Source organism: Sminthopsis crassicaudata, chromosome 3, assembly GCF_048593235.1.
Source record: "Sminthopsis crassicaudata isolate SCR6 chromosome 3, ASM4859323v1, whole genome shotgun sequence".
Lineage (NCBI taxonomy): Eukaryota > Metazoa > Chordata > Mammalia > Dasyuromorphia > Dasyuridae > Sminthopsis > Sminthopsis crassicaudata.
In genome coordinates, this window is record NC_133619.1 from 257,575,175 (window position 1) to 257,602,630 (window position 27,456).

General features: G+C 34.8%; 1 protein-coding gene across 4 annotated transcripts in view; it reads left to right on the forward strand.

Annotated features, from left to right (window-relative positions):
* The window catches only part of CBS (cystathionine beta-synthase), a 38,259-nt gene extending 11,727 nt beyond the window's left edge, over positions 1–26,532 (forward strand). For 2 of the 4 annotated variants that reach the window (XM_074300544.1, XM_074300543.1), the window contains exons 4-17: positions 4,354–4,488; positions 7,000–7,079; positions 7,249–7,383; positions 8,393–8,462; positions 9,320–9,411; positions 10,715–10,840; positions 11,890–11,974; positions 14,981–15,086; positions 16,151–16,228; positions 16,527–16,661; positions 17,860–17,968; positions 21,011–21,095; positions 23,838–23,879; positions 26,186–26,532. In XM_074300544.1, coding sequence (XP_074156645.1) covers positions 4,354–4,488; positions 7,000–7,079; positions 7,249–7,383; positions 8,393–8,462; positions 9,320–9,411; positions 10,715–10,840; positions 11,890–11,974; positions 14,981–15,086; positions 16,151–16,228; positions 16,527–16,661; positions 17,860–17,968; positions 21,011–21,095; positions 23,838–23,879; positions 26,186–26,295 — 1,388 coding nt within the window. In that variant the 3' untranslated portion in view covers positions 26,296–26,532. The remainder of the gene's footprint in view (positions 1–4,353; positions 4,489–6,999; positions 7,080–7,248; positions 7,384–8,392; positions 8,463–9,319; positions 9,412–10,714; positions 10,841–11,889; positions 11,975–14,980; positions 15,087–16,150; positions 16,229–16,526; positions 16,662–17,859; positions 17,969–21,010; positions 21,096–23,837; positions 23,880–26,185) is intronic. The other 2 variants (XM_074300546.1, XM_074300545.1) reach the window with 1 other exon arrangement.
* The last annotated feature ends 924 nt before the right edge of the window (positions 26,533–27,456 follow it).

The following is a 27,456-nucleotide window of genomic DNA, read 5'->3' on the forward strand; positions in this document are numbered from 1 at the left end:
TGAACTTTATACACATTTCCCTAGACAAGAATTCTGCATAGTTTATTAAGGGATATTGCATAGACACAATTCCATATTGGTCAATTTCATACAGTAAATTTCTTTATGTTAAATTTCACTACCATGAGGAATAACTTATGACCTCATGTAGGAAGAATTAGTGCATTCTTTTTATTTTTTTAAAATATATTTTAATAGTTTTTATTTACCAGATATATGCATGGGTAATTTTATAACACTGACAATTGCCAAACCTTTTGTTCTAATTTTTCCCCTCCTTCCCCCTCCCAGATGGCAGGTTGACCAATACATGTTAAATATGTTAGCGTATAAATTAAATACAATATATGTATACATGTCCAAACAGTTGTTTTGCTATACAAAAAGAATTGGACTTTGAAATAGTGTACAATTAGCTTGTGAAGGAAATCAAAATGCAGGCAGACAAAATTAGAGGGACTGGGAATTCTATGCAGTGGTTCATAATCATTTCCCAGAGTTCTTTCACTGGGTGTAGCTGGTTCAGTTCATTACTGCTCTATTGGAACTGATTTGGTTCATCTCATTGTTGAAGATGGCCGCATCTGTCAGAATTGATCATCATATAATATTGTTGTTGAAGTATATAATGATCTCCTGGTCCTGTTCATTTCACTCAGCATCAGTTCATATAAGTCTCTCCAGGCCTTTCTGAAATCATCCTGTTGGTCATTTCTTACAGAACAGTAATATTCTATAATATTCATATACCACAATTCATTTAGCCAATCTCCAATTGATGGGCATCCACGTAGTTTCCAATTTCTGGCTGCCACAAACATTCTTAGTGCATTCTTTTTTAAAATAAAGCTTTTTATTTTCAAAACATATGCATTTTTGCAATGCAAAACATTCACTCTTGTAAAATCCTGTGTTTTAAATTTTTTCTCCTTCTCATCCCCCCCCCCTCTCCCCTTGATGGCAAGCAATCCAATATATGTTAAATATGTGTAATTTCTTTATACATGTTTCCACAGTTATGCTACACAAGAAAAATCAGATCAAAAAGAAAAAAAAATTGAGAAAAAAAATGTAAGCAAACAACAAGAAAGTGAAAGTACCAGGATTTATTAAGTGCCTACTATGTGTCAGGCACTTTGTTATGTGCAGAAGTATAAACAAAAAAATGAAATATTCTTTGACTCTGAGGAACATAAGTTCTTTGGGGATAAATAATTTGTTTAAAGAAAACAACAAAAAAATTCAAACCAGTTTCTGGAGGGAGGCCATTAGCCCCTCAGTCATATCAGAATAGGCTTCTTTCAAGAAGTGGCACTTGATATGAAATTTGAAGAAAACTTGGAGTTCTGTGAAGTCAAAGATGGGACAAAAATTTAGAGATGGTGATAAAATTTTATGCCCATAGAAAAAGAAGAAATCAGGTTTGACTGGTCCATGAAGTAGCTGAATCAATCAGTAAATATTTATTAAACACTTATTATATGCTATACACTGTTCTAAGAGGCAAAAGATAGTTTCTGCATCAAGAAGCTCATAATCTAATGGGAGAAATGACATGCAAATAAATATGTACAAACAATCTACATACAGGTTAAATAGAAAATAATTAATGGAGAGAAGGCAATAGAATTAAAAGGGGTTGGGAAAAAGTGTCCTTGTAAGTGGAATTTTAGTTGGATCTTAAAAGAAGTTAGGGAAGCCAATAGACAAGAGTTGAAGATTTAGAACATTCCTTTTAGGGAGAACAGTCAGAGAAAGTATCCAGAGGATATTTGTAGCTGGAGGAACTACAAGGAGGCCAAAGGAGTTGGACTTAGGGGACTAACTTATGAAGGGTTTTGAATGCTAAAATTACCTGGAGGTTTATTTAGTAAGGGTGAGACTATAAGCAGGCCTATGCTTTAGGAAAATGGTTGAATGGAGGAAGGATTGCCATAGGGAGAGACTTGAGGTAGACAAATCCACTAGCAGACCTTAGCAGTAGTTCAGGGACAGAATAGTGAAGGTCTGTACCAGGAATAGTGGCAGTTTCAGAAGAAAGAGGGGACATATTTCAGAGATGTTTCAAAGATAATGTTAATAGGCTTTGGCAAGAGCTTGGATATGGGGGAAGGAATGAGAAAAAGTGAAAAGCTGAGGATGACCTCTAGATTGTAAGTAAGCCTGAAGGACTGGGAGTAGGAGAGTATGAAGTCTAAAAAGTGTTTAGGAGGAAGGATAATGAATTCCGTTTTGGATATGTTGAGTTTAATTTTCTACCAGATATCCAGTTTGAGATGTCTGAAAGATAGTTATAAATATAAAATTTGAGTTCAGGCCAGAGGGTAGGAAAAAAAAGTTAGATTTGAGAATCACCATCATAGAGATGGTAATTAAATCCATGGAGCTGAGGAGATCACCAAGTGAAGTAGTATAGACAGGAGACAAGAGGGCCCAGAACTCTGGTTAGAGGGCATGACCTGGATAAGGCTACAGCAAAAGAGACTGGGAAGGAGTGATCATATAGGTAGGAGAAGAACCAAGAGGGAATGAGATCTTAAATCTTGAGAGAATGGAATATTAAGGAAAAGGGGGAGAGGTGATGAACAGTGATATAGGCTGTAGAAAGGTCAAGAAGAATGAAAATTGGAATTTGGATTGAGAATTGGATTTGGGATCACTGCTAACTCTTGAGAGAGCAGTTTTTGGTGGAATGATGAGGCCAGAGATCAGATTGCTTATGGGTTAGAAAAAGTGTGAGAGAAGAGAAAGTAAAGGTATTCATTGTAGTTGCTCTTCTCAAGTAGTTTAGTCCCCTAATCAACTCACTATCCCACTCACCACAGTAACTCTTCAAATCTTTTCATTTTCCCTCAAATCTCCTAAGGCTTCCCTTCCTCCCTCAGCTGAGAACCTTGCCTTATCTTTCACAGAAAAATTGAAGTCATTTGCTATGAATTCCCTTCTTTCCCTTCTTTCCCTCTCATTACTCAGATAGCTTCAACCATTATCTCCTCTTTTACCTCATATAAAGAAGTACTCCTTACCAAGGCAAGCCCCTCCATCTGCATAAGCTATCACACTATGAAATTTCGATAAGCTTGGAAGTTTATTGAGCCAGTTTATAAAGGTCTTTATTTATTTTATTTTTCCAAATATATGTATAGTTTTCAACATTCATTTTTGTAAAACTTTGTGTTCCAAATTTTTCTCCTTCCCTTCCCTCCCCTCTTTTCAAGATAGCAAGTAATCAGATATAAATTAAATATGTACAATTTGATAAAGATCTTTAAATGTCAAAGAAGTTTGTTTTTGAGCAGAACCTGTCTTTTTCCTCCTGAGCAGAGGAATGATATGGTCAGATCTCTGCTTTAGAAATATCAATTTGGTAGCTATGTGAGGGATGAATTATAAAGGGAAAAGATTAGAGGCAGGAAGATAACTTTAGGAAGCTACTGCAATAGTCTAGGCAAGAAACTATAATGGTGGCTTTTTTTTGAGAGATGGGGACAGATGGGAGAAATATTGTAGGAATAGAATTGATATAACCCCAAAAAATGATTGGGTGAGGAAAGAAGAACTGTTATGAATGATTTGTAGTTTGAAGTTGAGTTACTGGAAGAATTGTGATGTTCTCAATAGAAATGGGGTTGTTAGAATTCTATTTTGAACAATTTAAGTTTAAGATGCTTATAAAGCATCCACTTGGAGATTGTAGTAGACCATTGGTGATGCAGATCTGAATTTTAGAAGGAGTAGGATTAATATAGAGTTAGTCATCTGCCTAGAAAAAGGAAGGAAATAGAAAAAGAAGAGGCAAAAAAAGAAGAAAGAATCCTGAAGTATATTAATAAATATATAGGCTAGGACAGGGACAATGAGATACTATACTGGAGACTTAGAGAAGCCAGACAAATAGGAGGAGAGACAAGAAAGAGTAGGGTCATGAAAATCAAGGGAGGATAAAATGTCTAGGGAGATAAGGACCTTTTTTCCTCAACCCTTATTCTTGATCTCTCTAGCATTTACACTATTGATTACCCCCTTAATCTCTGGGGTAGGTAATCTTCTGTGATAGATGAATGATTGTGTTGGGTGTAATGAAGCAGTTAAGTCTTTTATGTTCCCATTAAGCACTACAAAAATATTCAAATGATAGAAAATGTAATCAGATGTAACTAAAGAAAATCTGAGTGTGTAAAATCTTCCTGAAAGTGGATGCTTAGCAACAATCTTCCCAAAATAGTTTGGGTCTTCTTGTTGTAGGCATTCAGAATTGAATTTGGCAGAAACCTAAAGGAAATTCTGAAGGAAATAGACTGACCTAATGCAAATTGGAACCTTCTAATTGTACTCCTCTACTCCCTTCTCTAGTGGCAAAGTGTGAATATTTCAATGCTGGAGGGAGTGTGAAGGATCGAATCAGCCTGAGAATGGTAGAAGATGCCGAAAGAGCAGGCATTTTGAAACCTGGACATACAATCATCGAGCCAACTTCTGGGAATACTGGTATGTTTTATCAGTATTAGAGCCTTCCTTCTCTCTTTCCTAACCTTTCTCCCTATCACCCTCAGTAGAATCTTCCCCTGAAACAACAACAAAAAGTTCAATTAAACAACAAATCCACACTTTGGCAATTTTTTACAGTGTATGCTTCATTCTTTACCTATTTGCCAAGTGAAGGCAGGCTTCATAATTAGTTTTATGAAGTCATGATTGTTTTTTTTTTTATATTGCTCAAAGTTCTATTGTCTTTCAAGATTGATTGATTTCTTCTACAAAAATGAAAAGTTGTGATTAAAAAAAAAAAAATTCTTCCTTGCCTTTAGTAAAAATTTAGTGCTCAAGTCAGTGGGAAAATATAGACAATAAGGTTTTTGTATACTTTACCCCCTTTTCATTGATAATTCAAGTCTTCTATTTCATTCAAGATTCAAGATTTCTTAAGAATTCTTCCCTTGAAAGAGCAACTCTATTATGAACTTTCTCTTATTTGGTATTTCCTTAGCTGATATTCATATCACTTATATCACATTATCATGTGTTTAAGTACATATTTTTTTGGTTTTACTTCCTAGTTCTGTCCACCTAAATCTTAGCTCTTTGAGAAACAGGTTACACCTTTTCTTTCTTTCTTTCTTTTTTTTAGTACAGTAGTTAGTTTTATTGGTTTATTTATTTACTTTTTTAATTGTTTTTATTTACCAGATATATGCATGGGTAATTTTACAACACTGACAATTGCCAAACCTTTTGTTTCAATTTTTTCTCCTCCTTCCTCCCCCAAGATGGCAGGTTGACCAATACATGTTAAATATGTTAAAGTATAAAGTAAATACAATATATGTATACATGTCCAAATAGTTGTTTTGCTGTACAAAAAGAATCGGACTTTGAGACAGTGTACAATTAGCCTATGAAGGAAATCCAAAATGCAGGCGGACAAAAATAGGGATTGGAGATTCTATGTAGTAGTTCATAGTCATCTCCCAGAGTTCTTTTGCTGGGTGTAGCTGGTTCAGTTCATTACTGCTGTATTGGAACTGATTTGGTTCATCTCATTGTTGAAAATGGTCGCATCTATCAGAATTGATCATCATATAGTATTATTGTTGAAGTATACAACTATCTTCTGGTCCTGCTCATTTCATTCAGCATCAGTTCATGTAAGTCTTTCCAGGCCTTTCTGAAATCATCCTGTTATACTTTTTATTTCTGTACCTTGTACAGTGATTACGATATTAAATATGTAACAAACGCTCATCAAAAGGATTTGGGCCGTCTGTGTTCTCTATTCAATTGGTTTTCTACTCTGGTCAATGCAATTTTTTTTTTTTCCTGAGGCTGGGGTTAAGTGACTTGCCCAGGGTCACACAGCTAGGAAGTGTTAAGTGTCTGAGACTAAATTTGAACTCAGGTCCTCCTGAATTCAAGGCTGGTGCTCTATCCACTGTGCCACCTAGCTGCCCCTATGGTCAATGCATTAATGTTTTTAATCTAAATCTCAACTTCTTATTGGAATGGGACTAGAGGATCAAATTATATATATATATTTGAAATTCCAAAAGATCTCTGTCATTGTAATATTTCCACTGTGTACTTTTTGGACTTGTCCTTAGAAAGATGTTATGTGATTTTAGAGAAAAGTTTGGATCCACTCCTATAAATGATGCTCTCGGACTCAATCAAAGTGAAAGTAAAATTTAATTATACAATGCACGGAATAGAATGCTTACAATAACAACAAATACACAAATAATACATAAAAGACAAAGAATATGAGAGTTATGATTAAGGTAGCAGAAAAGGGAAGAGAATACATCATCAATTCGGGAGAGTACCAACACTAGATTCCAACCAGCTGGGGAGTCCCGATTCAATAGCCTCTAGGTCCCGAATGGGAAAAGAAAAGGTCCCATTCAGATTGTCATCTTCATGGGTGAGACTCCGAATGGAGAATGTATTACCCATGTTTTATAGGGATCGAGACAAAGAAGGCTTTGAGCCAAATAAAGACATCATATAAGATAGTAACATACCAACAAGGGCTCCAGATGGTTACAGTCAAGTGTTGTTTTGACAAGGGGGCCAGTCCTTATCAACGGCAACTATTCCAAGGAGTGGCAAGTTTCTGGAATCACATATTTGGAGCTAAAACACAGGTGGTATGTTCCCATCTTATAGGTTAAAAATGGTATGTTGTTATGGGTTAAGGAATGGTCAGGTTCTCATAGGAGAAGTCACGTCCTACCTCGATTAGGTTCACATGGTTTACGTGGGAATTAGGTTCATATGGAGAAAGTCAGTCAAATGGAGATTGGTTTCACATGGGGAAAGTCACGTCCTTACAATGATTTGAAATGAACTTATTAATAATATAGAAATTTCTTATTCAAAAGACTTCTAAGTCCCTCCCAGTGATGAGTCTTATAGGGCCTTTCCAGTGATGGGTCATTCCTAAAGGATGGTTACACAGTCCCTTCTTTAAACTTCTATTTTTGTTGCATGTTTATCTTACAGGAATTGGGCTGGCCCTGGCTGCAGCAGTGAAAGGGTATCGTTGCATCATTGTGATGCCAGAGAAAATGAGTATGGAAAAGGTAGGTTTGCTCAAATCTACTCAAACCGAAGACTCAGGCAATAATGAATAAATCTTAAAGATATATTTTCTAATGTTAAAAAGTACTCATTCAAACACTCCCAACACGGTATATCCTATAGTCTTCTTGCTCTAGACTACTCTGAATGGCATTGTACTCTTGGATTTAGGTGGATGTCCTGAGAGCACTGGGAGCTGAAATTGTGAGAACTCCAACCAGTGCCAGGTTTGATTCCCCTGAATCTCATGTAGGAGTGGCATGGCGACTGAAAAATGAGATTCCTAATTCTCACATTTTGGATCAAGTAAGTTCTGGCTATACACTTGAAGGCTGTGCAAGTGGGCCTTTGTTTATATGTTTGATTTTGAGATCGCATTAATTCTTAGAGTAAGGAAGGTTTTTCCTTGTTGGGTTCTTGATATAAGGCATAAAAGAGAAGCATGAATATCTATTAGTTTCCTTGGACTTTTCCTTAGGAGTTGGTCTTCCATATTGATAAGCACAGTATTAAGTCAATAATAGACTCACAATAAGTAATTGGTGAATGATTTCTGTCTGGCTCTCATATTTTTTCCTAGCCCTATTGGACTTGGGGGAGACTGGTATAGTGTTGTGCTCTGCTTTCTGTAAGTCAATTATATGTTAACCTATCAGCATCTTTATACTTTATTGCTATTTGTTTGGACTGAAATGAATATTGTGCAAAGGACATGGGATAGTCTTCCTATATAAACTCTTCACATTAAGTCATTCCATATCATTTGTTTTTAACTTTGAGATCACGTCTAAGGAAACAAATTTTTAGGAAATACTTGACCTAATTGTAGGGCAGCAATATTATAATAGAAAGATCCAGGTTCTGACATTTATTAATTGTGTGGCTGTACAAGTCACTTAATTTCTTTGGGACTCCATCCTCATCTGTGAAATGGGAAAAGCAATATCTGTACTACTTATCCTATAGAGTTTTGTCTGGAGCTTTGTCTACTTTAGAAATATGAACTGTTATATACAAACACATAGGGAATTTAAGTAGTTAAAGGGTATGAGAATGAAAACTTTCTAGAGATATTTATAATCCTAACTATATTTCTAACTTTCTGGGTGACCTCTAGGCATATCATTTCATTTCTCAAGACCTGATGAAAATCATTGTAAGCTGAAAGTATTGGATTAGATGAAGTAAAAAAAAATCAACTTTCCCATTCTTCTAGGCAATGAGCACTTTGCTAGAACACTTTGTAGGGAGAATGTTATTTTCCTCACAGTTGTCTTATAAATTTGTTGCTTCTTTCCTTCGTGTTCCTACACAGTATCGAAATGCCAGTAATCCTCTCGCTCACTATGATAGCACAGCAGAAGAGATCTTACAGCAATGTGATGGTATGTACATCCAGTCCTTATAGTTATGCTTGATTGCTACTGATTGCTGGAAACCAGGGGTAATAAAGAAATCATTTATTCTTCCCTTATTTTAGTTTGCTCATTTGTAAACCATAATTAATAATATTTTCTACTTACCTCTTAACAGGTTAGGCCAATTTCTTTAAATTTATGATGCTTCTTTGGGTATTTTTATAGAAACCAAAGCAAAGTATGTGATGGTGGGAATATTTTTGTTTGTTTGATTTACTTGATAAAATCTCCCTTAGAGAGAAGGAATGTATCCAATGCTTCTGAATAGACTGTAGTTTGCCAAGAGGGTAATGAGCTCTCCCATTACTCCAGCACTAGCATTGACATCAAAAAGCACTTAAAACCTGGTTTTTGTCTCAGAGCCAAGCAACATTAAGTTAGTTACCTCATTATTGGATGTTCTTGTTTTGGTTTACTTTGCTTTGGCCCAAAAACCCTGAGTTTTGCTCCAGGTACCACCTACCTTTTCTTGACTCATGCTCAGACCTGTCTACAAGAGAGGGAGTTCTTATAAAACTAGTGAAGTAAGGAAAAATGAAATCTGGAGAAAACATTATCCTTTTTTAAAAATAATTGAAAGAAAATCAATTTTTTTCCTGGCCATTCATAAGAACTTCCTTTTTTCAGGATTAAAAGGACTCCTTTTTTTTTTTTTTTTTTTTCATTTCCTATTTTTTAAAATATATCTTTTCTTTGGCTATTTGTCTCAATTTGGGTTTGGTAAGCTTTTTGAGTGATTTATACTCCAATTAAATAAAATTTGAATGGGAATATGGTCTAAAGGTGTTGTCACTGTGCCATTCTAACTTTTCCCACAAAAACAGGGAAATTGGATATGTTGGTAGCTTCTGCTGGCACTGGGGGCACAATTACAGGTCTTGCCCGAAAGCTGAAGGAGAAATGCCCAGGATGCAAAGTAAGTACTGTGGGAATCCAATTATTTCAATAACTATTCCTGAAGAACATCCCTAATGTAAGCCTTATATGGAAACTCCTTTCTACTACATATTTCTGAATTGTATATGTCAGGTGGCATGAGTCCAATTAATTGTCAGTCTCTTCCCAAGGCTTTTAGATTTTAATTGCCAGATTGAGGGGTATATAGAGTTATGAGGGAAAACTTTAAGAGTGAATCAATAGAGTTTTGTCTCGGGACATCCAAATTTAGATTATAACTCCTTCAGCAGGTTGAAAAAAATTTAGCATCTTATTAGCAAGAATAGTTAAAATAATAAACCACTAGATAATGTGTCCCTATCTCATCTCCCCTAGGTCCCAAATAAGATTCCTTACCCTCATTTACATATACAGCTTGCCTGCCTGCTCATTCAGTTGAGTTGAATTTTTTCTTAAGAAGTTCAATGAAGAATGCTTTTCATATATCTCACTCCAGATTTGTGGTACTATCCCTGATAATCAGAATTGTAGTTATCTAGCTCAGATGGATGGAGGAAAATGATAGAATGTGAGAGAAATCTGATCCTGAATATCCCCCTTAAATATAAAATAATATCAGTGAGGCTGAAACAAAGCTGAGACTACAGAAAAATACAACCATGTGGCTGATAAATTCTAAATAGATTAAGAAATTAAATTAGCAAAGAAACTAGGATAAGGTAATCATGAAACTCAACAACTTTGAAATAGCCATGAAAAAATAGAAATTAAACAATCACTTTATTGAAAAATAGGATGGAATGGCACATGGCAGTGGCCAACAAAACACCTTTCAAAAACTACGTGAGTCAACAGAAGAGTAATAAGGATACCTAAAAAATGTGAAGAAACAATGTGTGACCATATTTCAGAATATCATACAAGAAAATTTACTGAAAATATTTAAGGTTTATAGGTTAAATACTAATTCAGAATGTAAGATTCAACTCTTTGTAATTCATTGTCAAACTCCAGATGTGCTGTTTAGATACAGTACTTGTGGGAGAATTGTTTTGATTGAAGAATGCTAAAATAGACCTGGTAGTATTTCTGCACTTAATGTAAATGCTTAGCCTTCTTAAGTACATTTTGTGTTAATATTATGAATTTTAGATCATAAACTACTCAAAGGTAAATCTCATTTCTATGAAATAACTTGATATCATGCTCAAGTAGGCATTTATTAAAACTTTTCATAGTGCTTCTGATGATTATTTTGTATATTCATATGGGAACTTTAAAAAGATATCAATCTTGAAGCTTATTTTGAAAAATCTCTTTAGATCATTGGTGTTGATCCAGAAGGATCTATCCTTGCTGAGCCAGAAGACTTGAACCAGACCGACAAAACAGTTTATGAAGTAGAGGGCATTGGGTATGATTTCATCCCTACAGTACTAGACAGGAAGGTAAGCTGAATTGTAGATTTGGTGAGATTTGAGGATAAAATCTATTTGGTGAGATTAGGTAGATTCTCAGAAGTCTCTTTAAAAAGTTTACAGAAACAACTGTTGTGAAAGAGCAGGAAGTCAAAAATGTATGCAGATGATAAAGAAACAATAGGAGTCTAAGAAGACAGTATAAGCCACTCATGGGCCTTTTTCTGTCATTATATTCTCATTTCCATACCTTTTTGTGTCCTCTCCATCAAAATTCATAAAGGTTATAGAAATGTAGTGGAGTCTTAAAGTAGGGTGGTTTGAATTTGGAGGATAGATGTTAGTGCTTCCCTTCTCCCATCATTTCCTAGAATTAGAAGAGTTTATCTTCTAGAACCATTTCCCTAGATACTAGTGTAGTGTGTAAAACCAAGCCCAGTTCTGGGCCTAAAGCATAAGTAAGAACTTGAAGCTAATCAGATTGAATTGGGATCCAGGACATCTTGTTTGTAGTCTGGACATTGTTTCCTCATAAAGGACAGTTGTGGTATGATAAATAGAAAGAAGGAACTGGGTAGGTTTGGAGAATAGAGTGCTTTGCAAATGGTAGGAACTGAACTTTGGCAAAATATAAGAACAAACTGGTATGGGTCAGTCCAATTGTTAGAAAAGGTTGAGGTTTACAGATAATCTTATTCAGGATGGCTCTAGTGAGTGAAACTTTGGAGAGAGTAATAACACAATCTGGTCCAAGCAGTACAAATAATGATTTTCAGGTAGTTTGAAAACATTTTGGACTTAAAGAGCTAGAGTTATACCTGATAATCTCCTTGTGTTGAAAGGACTAGTAGAGTTGTTTTCGAACCTGTACCAGATAACAGAGGAGGAATTAGTCCAATTAGAAGAAATTAATGGCTAAATGGTAACTATCTAACTGTAATTCTATCCTTTAAATCATCTAGCCACACCTTTCTGTGAGGCAATGTATATAAAATGTTCTGTGAAACTTTATATGTGATGTTACTGTTGCTATCTACAAAACTATTCTAGAACTTCATTTCTTTTTTACTTGGTTGTAGGTGGTGGATAAGTGGTACAAGAGCAATGATGAGGAGTCCTTTGCTTTTGCTCGAATGTTAATTGCACAAGAAGGATTACTTTGTGGTAAGTGAGTGAATAGATTACTGAGCCTTACTCTGAGTGATGTGTTGTACACAGAACAGAAAAGAAATAGGGGAAGGGACAGAATTCTGGGGAAGAAATACTATTTTTTTTTTTTAATAAGGAAACATTTCCAAAATTTGTTATAAAAATTGCTTTGATTCCTGCCTTGTATTTTGAAATAGAGGCATTCTTTAATGGAAAAAACTCTTTTTTTAAAAAAAAAAGTCTATTTTTTTTATTAATTTTATAATTATAACTTTTTTTCTGACAGTACATATGCATGGGTAATTTTTTTACAACATTATTCCTTGTACTCACTTCTGTTCGGAATTTTCCTCTCCTTCCCTCCACCCCCTCCCCTAGATGGCAGGCAGTCCCATACATGTTAAATATTGAACTTAAGCCTAGAGTCTAGATCTGAAACTTAATGGAAAAAACTCTTAACTATATGTGTCCTATAAAGTAGGAATAGCTTCATCACATTTTACAGAGCAAAGAGTCTATTTTCATGGAATGATATCCAAGGACATAACGTCCTTATGGCCCATAAAGGTATGACACTTAGGTCACATGTAATTTTCTCAACTTTAATCATAAATTTTAATATTGCTATTTGAGTTTGCTTCACATATTGGATAAGATTAAAGGTAGTATAGTATTCTAGAAAGATTATAGAATGAGAAGGCAGATGAACTAGACCAAGTCAAATCTAGGATCATTGGGCAAGATTTAACTTTAGTTCCTTCAATGGTAAATTGAAGGTTATAGTAGATCTCTAAAGTTAAGAAGAAAGGTCTCTCTATTTTCACTGTAAAATAGTAGAGAGCTGGACTAAGACTTATGAGGAAGTGGCTTTATATCCCACCTCTGACACTAGCTATTTTGCCAGGGGCAAGTTATTTAATGTTTTTTACCCTCAGTATTCCCATATGTACAATAAGAATAATACCCATTCATATATTTGTTTCGTGGATTGTGAAGTACTGTTGAGATAATGTAAAGAATTTTTAAAAACTATCATTCTAGGTCATGTGAACAAGATGGGCTAAATTTTTTTTTCTAATTCCATAACTCTCAAATCTCTCTAAAACAGAAATTATGCATCAAAGATAAGGCAACTTCAGCTGTCTCTGTAGTCTGAGATAGCCGGAAACCAAAAAGGAGTTTAAAAAAACAAAAAAAAAAAAACTTATGAAGGAGTTAAAAAACAAAAAAAAATCATGAACTGACATTCACTGACCCTGAGTTTACTCAGAACCCCTCCCTATTTAATATACTACCACTATTGAGGCTATACTAACAGACACAAGGATGGGATCTTCATGGCATTGGAAAGATGGAGGGAGGAATGGGGTTGAGTTTTGTTTCAATTCTTAACCACTGTTGGACCCTGGCTCCAGACTATGAAAGTTTGCTCAGGGACAATGACAAGTGATGGGCAACAGCACTTCAAGGGCAAAAGATACTTAGGGGCTAAAACCTCTGAGTGGCAAAGCTCTGGACACAGGGCATGACCCAGTGTGTAGGAGGGTGTAGGGGTGTGACTATGCAGCACTCCACTAAGCCTGAGGGAAAGAGTACAGCATCCAGCTAAAGCCGTTTCTGACCATCCAACAGTCACTTTGGGCAGAGACCCCGCCTGGTTAAGGATGAATTGTCCAGCATAGGAGAAGCATGAAAAATTTTGTAATTAATCCCTCTACCACCAGTATCAGAAGGGACAAAGTTAGAAAGTGGATAAGGGAACATCACCTAAATTACCAAAATTTCAGGAAGAAATAAACTCAAAAACTTTTTTTTTTTTTAGTTTTATAATTATAAAATTTTTTTGACAGTATATATGCATGAGTAATTTTTTTTATAACATTATCCCTTGTATTCATTTTTCCAAATTATCCCCTCCCTCCCTCTACTCCCTCCCCTAGATGACAGGCAATACCATACATTTTACATGTGTTACAGTATAACCTAGATACAATATATGTGTGTAAATCCAATTTTCTTGTTGCGCGTTAAGTATTAGATTCCAAAGGTATAAGTAACCTGGGTAGAGAGACAGTAGTGCTAACAGTTTACATTCACTTCCCAGTGTTCCTTCTCTGGGTGTAGTTGTTTCTGTCCGTCATTGATCAACTGGAAGTGAAACTCAAAAACCTTAAATCAATAGGGAAAACATTAACAAAAGAAGGAAATGTCTCCAAATCTCTGAGTTCATGCATCTATGAATAAACATTGCAAAACAAAGGAAAATGATACACTTGAAATAAAGGATTCTGTGAAGTGTGGGGATAATATGGAGCCATAACAATATTCCTGAATGGCCCAAAACAAAAATGAAGAGAAAAGAATGTGTGGCCTGCACAGCAAAAATAACTACCAAAATAAAAAAACTGGAATATGACATGGCAAGTCTCACTAAGAAACAAAAGAGGGAACAATAGAATGAAGAATAATCTAAAAGAAGAAAGGCAAAAAATAACATGTTAAATAACACTTTAAACATATGCTCACTATGTAAACAAAGTGATCTTGAAGACAGCAGGCTGAGAGATTATTTAAGTATCATAGGTCTCCCTGAAGAACAGAAAAAGATAAAAAAATGTTAACACACAATGCAGGAAATAATAGAGGTAAACTGCCCAGAACTTCTGAATATAAAAGTTCTTAACTCTTCCCTGTTAATTCATTAATGCTAATCTCATCACCATGCTGCAAGTGCTAACTTTGATTGATTGACACCACCTCACTTAATCACCTCCCTCCTCTGATTGGATAGCTGGAGACTGGGATACCAAACTCTTCCCAATGCTTTCCTTTATGGAAGACAGACTGGATTTTCAGTGCACTCCATTTTGCATCTGATGCTTTGTTTGGTTTCAACCCTATGTAACGAGATGCCCTCCCACTAGATACACCCATCATTGCTTTCCTGACTCCCCTCAAATTGTGAATGTGAACTATAATAGAAAGTGATATAATAGTAAGTGACTTGGTTCTTTGTGACAGGTGGTAGCTCTGGCAGCTCGATGTCCGTTGCAGTAAAGGCTGCCAAGGATCTGAAAGAGGGTCAGCGTTGTGTGGTCATTTTGCCTGATTCTGTGAGGAATTACATGTAAGAAGTTTCCCTTAGGCAACCTTTTTTGTTTTCCTTCTTTCTTCAATGCCTCCTATTTCCCTCCCTCTCTTCCTCCTTCCCTCCTTTTTTTTTCTCTCTCTCTTTTTCTTTCTTTCTCTTTCCCTCCCTCTTTTTCTCTCCATGTTTGTCTGTCTGTCTCTGTCTCTTTCTGTGTGTGTGTGTGTGTGTGTGTGTATTGACTCTGCATTATGACTCGTTCTAGAGTTTGTCTATGAGTGGTCTGCCCTTTCTATGAGAGATAGTCATATGATCTCTGGGATTTATGTCCTCAGATAGAAATATCAGGGAAAGTAAATGCCCTTTATAATGCCACATTAGTTATTATGGTTCTTTTGCATGCTGATGACAACAGTATTTTTTCCTTTCTGCATCCCAGAAAAATTCCAGGTATTAGTTGTATGCATTCTGACTGATAGCTGCTTTTGCCAGTGTCAAAGCATAGTAGGAAATAGTACACATTATGGGCACCAAGACCCTGAATCACACAGAGCTCAAGATACAAATTCAGACTCAGAATCCTTCTTAGAAATTAAGAGAGTGTTTGAATTGATGTATCTGGAACCATTGTCATCAGTATCATCAGTACCACTTTTTTTGAGAAATCTTCAGGAGGACCAACAGCATCTCTTGTTAGAGACCCATAAATACCAGTTGCTTTGTTGACAGTTTTTAAGGCTAGTTTATGGTCAGCAAATATCCATCCTGAGGTTCCCTGGGCTGACCAAGTTGTACTGCACATATCCTAGAGCAGGAGGAGAGAGGGACATCCAGGAAGAGGAGAAAGAGGACTTTTCTTTGAACACCTGGGTAATATCTTGTTTTTCACATCCTTACTGTATTCATTCTGTACTCTCTAAGAGAGTAGATTTCAGGACATTCCAACACTCATCAATGAACTCTCTCTTGAAACTATAACTTCAGGATTTCAAACTTTTGAGTCAGTTCCAAGTATTCCATTGGGCACAGTACATAGGAAACAGTTAGTGGAGGTCTTTAAGCCCTCCAGAAACTAATAACATTGGTTCTCTGATGATTTATAGGTCCAAATTTCTGAGTGACAAGTGGATGTTTCAGAAGGGATTTATGAAGGAAGAAGATATCATGATTACTAAGCCATGGTAAGGAAACCTTTTCCAGATTGCCGAATGCCAATATTTTGGCAACTCAAATCATTTGGGATTCCACCTAGTCTGACTGCCATGGTAAAGGAACAAAGAGCCATCTGAGGAGAGAACTCCTTTCCAGAAACTAAAAATGTTTAAAAAATAGTGAGATAATATGATAAGCAGATAAGTAATCAATCATATTTTCTCATGTAAGTAATTCTTTTAATGAAAATGTTTCTGTATCTTGGCTATAATTTTCCCTTTCTCATCAATCCTCAGATGCATACACTTCTTTTTCATTTTTTCTCAGGTGGTGGCACCTCAAGATTCAAGAATTAAGCCTCTCTGCACCTTTGACAGTCTTACCAACTGTCACTTGTGAAAAAACTATTGAAATCCTCCGAGAGAAGGGTTTTGACCAAGTACCAGTTGTTGATGAATCTGGGTAAGTCTAGACCTTTCTTTCTCTCTCCAAAAATAAATTTTGTATGACTTTTTCTTATTTATATTTCTTCAGAGTACAAACTTGACAGCATTTCATTTTTATTTCTAGATTTTTTTGAATTGAGATAATATTGGTGACTGAGAAGAAAGAGTCTTTCTATATCATCCAGCCCTTTAATATTTCAGTGGATCTGTGATTTCTTTTTGTAGTTATTGTCTCCAGAAATACAGATGCCAATGTATTCTGTCCAGCTCTAGTTTTTTTGCCCATAAATTCATCACCAGGGATCCATTCAATGTACTAGGGACTTCCTTCAGTTCATTCAACATTGTGGTAAAATTGAGTAACCTGTAGGAAGTTCACTCATTTATTTAGCACCTGCCTATTAAGTGGCCATTGTAGACAACCATTGTGTCATATGTTAGGAAAGATATAAGAATAATAAGCAAATTATCCTTTTCTACTTGGGACTTGAAACATAGTGTAGTCTATTAAGTATCAAAGTAGACAAGATCCTGTCCTAGGAAGCAAATTTAAATTAAAGAGGAAAATCTGGATTTAAATTGTACCAATTGTACATAAGGGGTATATAAAGTTGATAAGGATGAAATAAAGAGTTCTTGGATTATTTAGCTGAATTCCTTATTCACTGGGTGCTTATTGATTGGCAAAAGTACTGTTAACTAATTGATTGAAACTTAAAGTGCATTTGTACTGATGCTTGTTAACCTGTCAATTTGTTTTGTGACCTGGAATAAATTTGTGTTGCTAAGGTGGCACATTGGAACCTTGGTTCTTGTTTACTATTTGATGAAATTTAAAACAAAATAGATTTGTCCATACCATAGACTCCTATGTATTTTGCAAAGTACACACAGACTTTTCATTCTGCTTTTATAAAATCATCTGAAAGTTCTGATCACTTAGTGAATGATGACACTGATTTAGGTCTTTTCTATTATTTGTCAAATGAAGTTTTGAGATCAAAACTTATCAGTAAAGAAATAAGATATCCATGTTCTTTTTTTTCTTCTCTATTCTTTTTTTTTTTTTAATAAAGCAAGAAACACAAAGACATCAAACAAAAGCTATTTCTTACTTTTATGATAGCCCCTTGAACAATCTGTTGATGTTGTCTAACTTGAGAAAGATGCCTCTATTTTAGACATGTATCTCTGTGTTCTCTATATCCCTACAGTTTGATATTGGGAATGGTCACTCTTGGTAATATGCTTTCATCCTTGCTTGCTGGAAAGGTTCAGCCTTCAGACCAAGTCAGCAAAATCATCTATAAGCAATTTCGTCAGGTAAAAATATGGTTTACTCACCTAGCACATGCAATCAGACACATAATCCTATACTTGAAATTATGTGGGGCTCCCCATTTTTTTTTTTAATCAAACCATACTCTGAAAGATTTGGAACACCTTCTAGAAAGAAAACTGATCACTCATTAGTGACCCTTCATAGTAAGAGATATATCATTTACATTTTAACCCTGGGAATTCAACTTAAACAAAACATTTATAAGGAGCCTGCGATGAACATTGTGCTTTGCACAGAGAACAATGTAAAGATTAAGTCATAGCATCTGTCTTCATGGATTCTTAGTTTGTAAAAGAATGAGGGGTGAAGATATACTCACTTTTTTCTAAAATAATAATATATGGGGAAAGGAAAGGAACAAGAATTTTTTGAGCACTTTTCCCAGCCACTTTTCTAAGATAACTATTTAAGATGGAGGCATTAAAGTTCTGTTCAAAGCCTATATAAGGAACAGTCATTCTTGACAGGTGAGAGAAAAAAAAATGCTACCCTAACAAGGCACTTGAGCTCAGCCTTTAAAGACTAGTGATTTTAATAGCAGAATATTGAAACAGGATAGTAATAGGGACATTCAAGAATTTAATTTGCCCTTTCTTCAAAGTAATTTCTTAATAGATTCAATTAAATTAGAGTCTACTTTGTGTAAGATACTGTACTAGGAGATGGAAGATAGTGAGATCAATAAAACAGTCCCTGCCCTCATGGCAGGAGAAATAAAACAAATGGGAAAAATTCTTAAGCTGTGAAGTTTGAGCTACATTTTAAATTCTTTAGTGAAGGCTGATTGATATATTTATGGAACCATTATCAAACATGAAGCATTTTCTTAGCCAGATTTGGATTAATTCAGTACATGGCTAATATCCTGGCAAGAAAAAAAAATTGTTATTATACTTCTTTACTTGTTAAATCCTCTTATTTAGTTTTTAATTGGGAAGTAGAAGGAGGTTTGAAGAGGAAATTCTATATAGCTTTGAATGTGTTGGAGCAAAGTACCTTCCAATGCAGCAATGTTTTTTTTTTGTTTGTTTGTTTTGTTTTTTAACTATAATTTAATGAACAAAGAAGGTAACACTTTCCCACCACTACCTCATACTTTGAATCAACCACATCCACTATCTCATGACTAATACAGGTCAAATTCTTAAGTCCTTACAGACACACTGGCTAGAGGGGAAGAATTTGTGCTTACCTAGGTCATTTCAAAATAAAAGTATAAATTCTTTATATTTGTATATGTAGCATTTCACAGTTTACATAATATTTCTTAAAATGTACAAATTCTTCCTTTTGGCATTTATTTTATGCTTTATAGTATATGTATTTTTTAATGCTTTCTAGTATATGGTTAGTTTTTATATAGGCATTTAGTATCTAAATGTGCTAAAAATAGAAGTATTCCTTAAGATTATTCTTTAATAATAACCATAGGTCTTTCAAACCTAAATTTTCTAACATTCTATTAAGATCCTTAACTTTTTTGTTGTCAAATTTATCCAAGTCTGAGGGAGGCACATTTAAGCTGCCTAAAATGTTTATTTTACTATTTAGTCTTCATAGTTGTTAGTTTTTCCTTTAAGTATTTAGATGTTATTCTTCATTCAGTGTGTATATGTGCATGTAAAAATATTAATATTGTTTTGATACTTACAGCATCTTTTAACTTATTATAGTATCCCTCCTTATGTCAGTCTTCTTTTACTTGTGTTTTGTATGATAGCTATCAACATGATAGCTCCAGCTTTTTATATTTAACTAAGACACAGTAAATCTACCATCACCCCTTATTTCCTCTCAGTAAGCACCATTGTTTTAAATGCATTTCCTTTAAACAACAAATTATTGGGTTTTATTTTGTAATCTATTCTGCCATCCTTCATTTTTCTACCTTTCTGTATTTTCTGAATTCATTCCTATTCATTTTCATGATTATGAAGTGTTTGTTTTTTCCTCTATCATATCCTATTATAATAGATTTTCTCTTCTCCCTCACCTACTAATATAAAGAAAAAAAAAAGAATGAAATCAGCACCTAAATATTTGTGGTTAATATTGCTGGGATTTACATAACACTTTCACATAACATTTCCTTACTTGGTTCTATGAAGACTAGTGTTATACACAGCTAGATAGTATCAGAGCCAGGAACAGGAATGCAATTCATTCATTGTTCTTTTCTCCATACCAACATGCCTAGAATATATGAATATCATTTCTCTTTTATATTGTTTCTTCACTGCAAATTAACATGCCTTTTCTGACTCAAAGGGGACTTGCTGATGACAACATAGATTCTTTGTCCTTTGTTGAATGAAAGGTTGAAATTATTTACTTTCTAGTGAGGCAAACTCACATTTTGTTTCCATTCATACGTTACTCCATTGTTCTGTTTTTTTTTTAAATTTGATGTTTTAAACTTGAAAAAAAAAACTCATTGCAAATGTGTTTATATAAATATTATATACATATATATAGAATATAACCCACAAATTTATGAATTAGCCATATTCCAAAAAAGTAATATGTAACAAAATCTTTCAAAGTTGATTATTTTGACAATATTTTGTTACTCTTCTGTTCTTCTGTTCCTGTTCTTCTGATTCTGTTCAATTTCACTCTATTAGTTTATACTTCCTTCCTTCCTTCCTTCTTCTGCTCTTCCCTCCCCTCCCCTTCCTTTCCCTTCCCTTCCCTTCTCTTCCCTTCACACATGCACACACATATACTCTCTCTCTCTCTCTCACACACACACACACACACACACACAAACACACACACACACACATGCACACACACATAATCATAGCATATTTAAACTGTTAAGTTTACACACTTGCTACTTTAGCTATTGACTCAGTTTGAGTTCTATTTTCTGTGAGAAACTTGAAGACCTTAAAGGAGGTAGGAATTTCATAGTTTATTACTCTTTGTCCCATAATCCTTCAAGGGGATATGAGTGAGGTAGGAAGGAGTCTCTAGGGAGCTAAGAGGCTTCATAAACATAAATAACCTTTATTTTGCAGATTCACCTGACAGACACCTTGGGGATGCTTTCCCACATCCTGGAGACGGACCATTTTGCTGTAGTGGTTCACGAACAGATTCAATGTAAGTTTAGTTTGTTATTCCATCTATGGAGATCCTCAGAGCCTGAGATAAGGTTTAAGGTCCAAATCCAGGGATCTTGGAGATTCCTTATTTTTTTGTTTGTTTGTTTTCTTTATAAGTATTGTTTTATTACATTGTTCTAACTTGAAATTCTTTAGAAAGAAGTAATTTAAAACCATACTTTGTTACTACTTAATTTAAAACCAGGCTTAGTACTCCTGCCTTCATTCTTTAGCATTAGAAATAGGGGAACAGATTCTAGGCACATGTATATGTACAAGAAAGTTTTCTTTCTGGCACAATGGTTTAGAATCCTGGGTCCCCAGTCAGGAAAACCTGAGTTCAAATCCAGCCTCAGAAACTTCCCATCTGTGTAACTCAAGGCAAGTCACATAATCTTTGTTTGCCTCAGTTTTTTTTTTTTTAAACTGTAAAATGGGGATAATAATACCAACTATTTTATAGGGGGGCTATGAGGCTCAAATATTTGTATTGTATATACAAATAATATTTGTAAAGCACATAGCCTGGGGGGCAGCTAGGGGGCGCAGTGGATAGAGCACCAGCCTTGAATTCAGGAGGACCTGAGTTCAAATTTGGTCTCAAACACTTAACACTTCCTAGCTTTGTGACCCTGGGCAAATCACTTAACCTCAGCCTCAGGGAAAAAAAAAAAAAAAAAAAAGCACATAGCCTGACTCATAGTAAGTACTACATAAAAAAAGCACTCCCCTTCCCTAAGGTGCCATTTCCCTTTTCTAGAAGGAATATCACAAACTACACATCCCTTTTTTAGTTTTCATAGCCATGGGACCCACCAATCCTTTTTCTTGCATAACTCAGAACTGAATTCAAGCAAAATTGTGAACCCGTGTATGACTTTACCCATGTTCTCTATCTCATTTCTTCAAGCTAGATTCTCAGTGCTTTCCAAATCTATAATCAATTGATATGCAAAATGAAACAAAACAAAAAACCCATGCTTATGGTGAAAAGGCTAGAAGAGAAATTTTCCAGCTTTTTTTCTTTTCCCCTCTTTTGTTCTCTGCACTAAAAGGGGCACATTAACACTAACCTTTTAAGACAGTGCCCTCACCTCTACTATCTAACCTTCTATACAAATTTTAAAAATCTCTGAGTTCCCTTCCAACTCTGAAAAGGAAGGAAAGTTCTTGGAGTGGGGGTGGGGGAGGAAGAGCAGTCAAAGGTAGAAGTGTGAGAGTGTGTGTGAGTGGGAATTTTGATTCAGGTAGCAAGGAATGTCTTACTAGGGCTGTAGAAGACTATTTTCAGATTCTTGAGATCTTGTGGAATCTTGCAAACTATATCGTCCACACTATAAGGCTGACCTTTCCAAGACTTTAGTCCTGTGCTGTTGGAACCAAGTATATTAAAGGGGTTATATATTCAGATCTTTTGACCTTCTTGATAAAAGTTACTTTAGTAGACTTAGGGCAATCTTACATTTAAAAGAAAAACCCAGGAATGTAGTTGATTCAGTTCATTACTGAAACTTTAGCTACTGTCTTAATTACCTTGCAAATGTCAAATTTATTTTATGAATTGTTATCGTCATAGAGGTATAATATACTGTAAAAAACACTGAAAGACTCAAAAGACCTGGATTTGAATTCTCAGTCCACTATTATTTGTTTTGTAACTAGAGCGAGTCACTTTTGAGATTTTGCTTTCCCGTATCTAAAAGGTAGATAATAACACTTGTGTTACCTACCTTACACTAAATAGGTAAGTGGCTTAGTGAATGAAATGTTAGGCATGGAATCTGAAGATCACAGTTCAGACACTTGCTAGCTTATGTGACCCTGAGAAGGAAATGACAGACTATTCCAGAATAACTGAACAATAACAAACTTGCTTTTTTAACTTTTAAAAAATTCTGTATAGATGTAAGACTATCCAAAACAATCCCAATAGACTTTGGACAGAAAATGCCATCTGCATCCAGAAAAAGAACTATGGAGATTGAATGTAAATTAACATATGCTATGTTCATTTCTTTTTTCTGTTTTTTTTTTCTCTCCCATTTTGTTCTTTCCCATTTTCTGTTTTGTTTTGATTTTTTTCTCCGAACATGATTCATAAAGCAATGTGTATTAAAAGTGAATAAAGATGTAAGGATACATGAGGTAATAGAAAGAGGACCAGCCTTTGAATCAGAAAGACTTGAATTCAAGCCCTTCTATATATATATGCCAGCTATATGACTATGAGCATCTCACTTAATCTCTTAGTGTCTCTAGTCAACTTTCCAAAACTATGTTACATATTATTTATTCATCTGTTGTTGGAAAGAGGAATAGTTTCTTCATTGGAATTCCTCATACTGATGAAATCACAAATCACAATCCACCCAAAGTCTGCATGTGTGAATATATGAAAATTATAAGCTATTAATATTGAGGTATTTTGCAAGGCTAGTTATGTAATTCATTACTAAAGAAAAATGAGTCCAAGTTATTGCTCATGCCATAAGGACTGATACAAATATGTATATCTGTATTATTAAAAAAAGGTTAAATATTCCTACATAGGAAATTATCAGTAGTTAATTTATTAAAATAGTGACTTTTCAGAATTTTTTATAGTTTCTTAACTACTGTTACTTTCAATAGGAGTGTGAATGTTTTCAGTTGTTTTTCCAATAGTGAAGATTGCCAGTGAGGTTTCTTTGACATGATCATTTTTCTAACATTTTGACTTTAATACACTTGGCTCCTACAGCACAGGACCAGTCCTTGTCAGAAATAGTAGGAGGGATTTCAGGTATGTACACGTAACCTCCCTTAGCCTCAGTTTCTTCATCTATAAAATTAGGATACTAATATCAGTAACGCTTGTTTCACAAGGTAATAGTGAGGCTCAAATGATGTCATGTTTATGGTAGTGGTTGTGGTAGTAGTAGTAATAATAGTAGTAATTGCATTTATATTTATTTATATCCTATGTATTTATAACCATACAACATTCAAAATCCCAAAAAAGCAGCAGTAAGACCAAACCATGCCTTCCCTCCAGAAGTATTATAGAACTTCCCCAAAGCGCAGAGTCAGGAAGCAGGCTAGAAGAATAAGCATATGAAAAAAAGAATCCTTTCATAAAGAGCTATTATGGTGGCAGGGATGTTCAAGACCAAAACATGAAAGAGGAGAATAACATCTCCAAAACATCTACAAGGAAAACCTCAGAGAATAATACAACTTGGACACAAACTCATCCAGAATTCCTAAAAGGGAGGAAGTAAGAAATATTTTTTAAAATCTTTTAAAATATTTTTTATAATTGGAAAAAATGGAAGAGGAATGACAGCTATGGAAGAAAGAATTGGAAAACTTAGCATACCTTATCTAAGCAGCAAACTCCCTGAAAATTAGAATAGACCAAATTGCAGCCATGAAATATTGAAGCAAAGTCAAAAGATTGAAAAACAAAGAAGAAACTATAAGATGCCTCATAATATAAACAACTGGTCAGGAGGGGAAAAAAAATCAAGAATCATTAGATTATCTGACCACCATGACTAAAAAAAAAGAACCAAGATATCCTATTTCAAGAGTTCTTAAAATAAAACTGTTCATATCTCTTAGAACCACAGGGCAAAGTGGAATGAAACCAATGGTCATCTCCTTTAAAGAAACCTCCAAATGAAAACTCCCAGGAACATTGTAGTCAAAATATAAAGGTTCCAGGTCAAAGGAAAAAATATTGCAAGCAGTGAGAAAGAAAGAAAGAATTCAAGTATTGAGAAGTCAGGATCACATATGTATGATTTAGCAGCCACCACTGTAAAGAAGAAGAGAACTGGAATACAGAATTCCAAGACAAAGGATATGGGACTTACATTCAATGAATAACATGCCTAGTAGAACTGAGCATAATGCTATAAAGGGAAAAATGAATTTTTAATAAAATAGAGGACTTTTAAGCAATTCTGTTGAAAAGATGAGCACTATAGAGAGATTTTGAAGTTCTGTCAGGAATAAAAAGAAACAAAAAGGTTAAAATGAATGAACAATGATGAAGGACTAAATAAGGATTCATAGCTTATATTGAAATATGGGAAAGATGATATATCTGTCCCTTCTAAATCCTGTCATTGGCAAGATTCGTAAATGCAATCCAATTAGACAAGGCTATGGAGTGGTTCAAGAAAAGAATGGAAATAGAGAGAAAGATAAACACCCTGGTAGAGGGTTAGGAGCAAGGAAGGAAAACAAGGTTAGTGAAAATTATCTCATGTAATAAAGATACACAAGTAAACTATATAATCAAGGAGGAAAAGTAGAGTGGCTGACATTTGAACTGTACCCTTCTCTGAATTGGTCAAAAGAAGGGAGAATATAAACACAAATAGGTATAGAAATACATTCCATTCAGCAGGGCAAAGTAAGACACAAGGGAGGGTGAATTTGAGGGTGGGTAGATTAAGGAAGAGATTGGTCCAAAGAAAAACAAATTATAAGGATACACAAAAATCGTCAGGTGACAAAGTATGAAAATCTGAGAAGTTCCTCATCAATAGAAGAATGACTGAACAAGTTTTATATATATATATATATGGTGGTATACTATGCTGATCTCTTAAGTGTTTAATAACTTACTAGTAGTCCAGAGTTGTAATAATGAAACATGTAAACACTGAGGTTTTTTAAAGGTCTTTACAGTTGGTGGGTATATTTTTTATAGTAACACTTATTTAGAGTTGTGGTTCATATTTAAAGATTAATATTATCTATTGAATTTCTATGTATCCCTATCTTACACTAAGACTACATTGTTCTAGAAATATCTTATTTGATGGAAGAGTTTAGAAGTAAACAAGGTATTGCCTCTCACCATCCCTGAACATACTGGGGCAAAGTCATCTGAAGTACAATTATTTACAAGCCCAGCTGTTCTCTGATCTGGACAGAATTGCTCTGGTACTTTTGAATGTCTGGGGAAAGAGCTTCCTGAGAAAGATTTGGTGTTCAGTTCCTTCTTAAGTTTTCCAGGAAACTAATAAGGTTTTTTCTTTTCTTTTTTCTTTCTTTTTTTTTTTTTAATTAATTTATTTTTTTTTTAATCCCTAGATCACAGCAATGGCAACTCCAATAAAAGACATATGGTGTTTGGTATTGTCACAGCTATTGATCTGCTGAATTTTGTGGCTTCCCGAGAAAGAGAACAGAAGACAAGTTAATCTCAAGTACTCTGCATAAAGATGCTACTAAAGGAAAACTGCAAAGCCATCTTCTTATTTCTTCTTCTCTTTTTGTACTAGCTTAAAAATGTTCTTATCATTTGATTTTCTAGAACTGACATTTTTTAACATCAAGGGATAAACTCACTATGTAACACAATAAGCATTGCTTTAATATTTTGTCAATAAATAGCATGTAGAATGGCATCTGATTTAGTAAAGAAATATTAACCTTATCACCAGAAAGGTTATCAATTTTTCTTTTTAAGTATTTACAGAAATACATCTCTTTATGCTACAATTAATTTGGTGGTTTAAAAATATCTGATTTTCTTTAAGTCTAAATTTGCTAAATATAACAAAATGATTAGCTTGTCTAAAGTAAGACTGGGGAGAGGGTTGGAAATGTCAAGGTCTTATAGAGGAACATGCAATGTTCCTTTTTTTTTACCAATTATATTACCAAAGAAAAAGCACAAAGCCACAGAGTTCACCATTAGTCACAGCGCTGGTGCCAAAGAAGGAAAAGGCTCTGCTATCAGAGCATATAGTTTGGGATTCAGCACTTAATTTTTACACATTCCCTAAGTAAAAAAAATTGGGATATAGGTTCAGATGCTGAATTGTCAGTTACAAATATCCCTTATAGGTCTATATATCTAAGGAGAGAAGAGGCACAGCTGGGAGATGCAACACGCCCAGATTAAATTCAGTACAAGATCAGAACAGAGAGTGAAGCAAGAGAAGTGAGATGCACACAGGAGGGTGGTAAGGATGGAAGGACACAAGGCAATCGGATAGAGTCCCAGAATGGAGATAGAAAATGGAAATAGGCACTCACTATAAATGAAACAAGTATGGGTTTTTCTTAGATTCTTCTCTAATGAAAATCAATCATGGAAAGCCAGAAGCTTAGACCAGAGGACAAAGAATCCAAGTTCAGAACTGATGTTAATTCATGCTTGGGGGAAAGCAGAAAGAAATTATCAACGAGTTGATATTCAAATAGGCTTCAGATTTTAATGCAGATCTTATCAAATATATGATTTGGGTCTTTTGAACTTCCTCTGGCTTCTTTCTTTAGCAGGTCAGGGAGGTTAATATTTAGCTCCAATAACTATGAGTAGCATTTTTTAAAGACTAAGAACAAAACAGCAATGT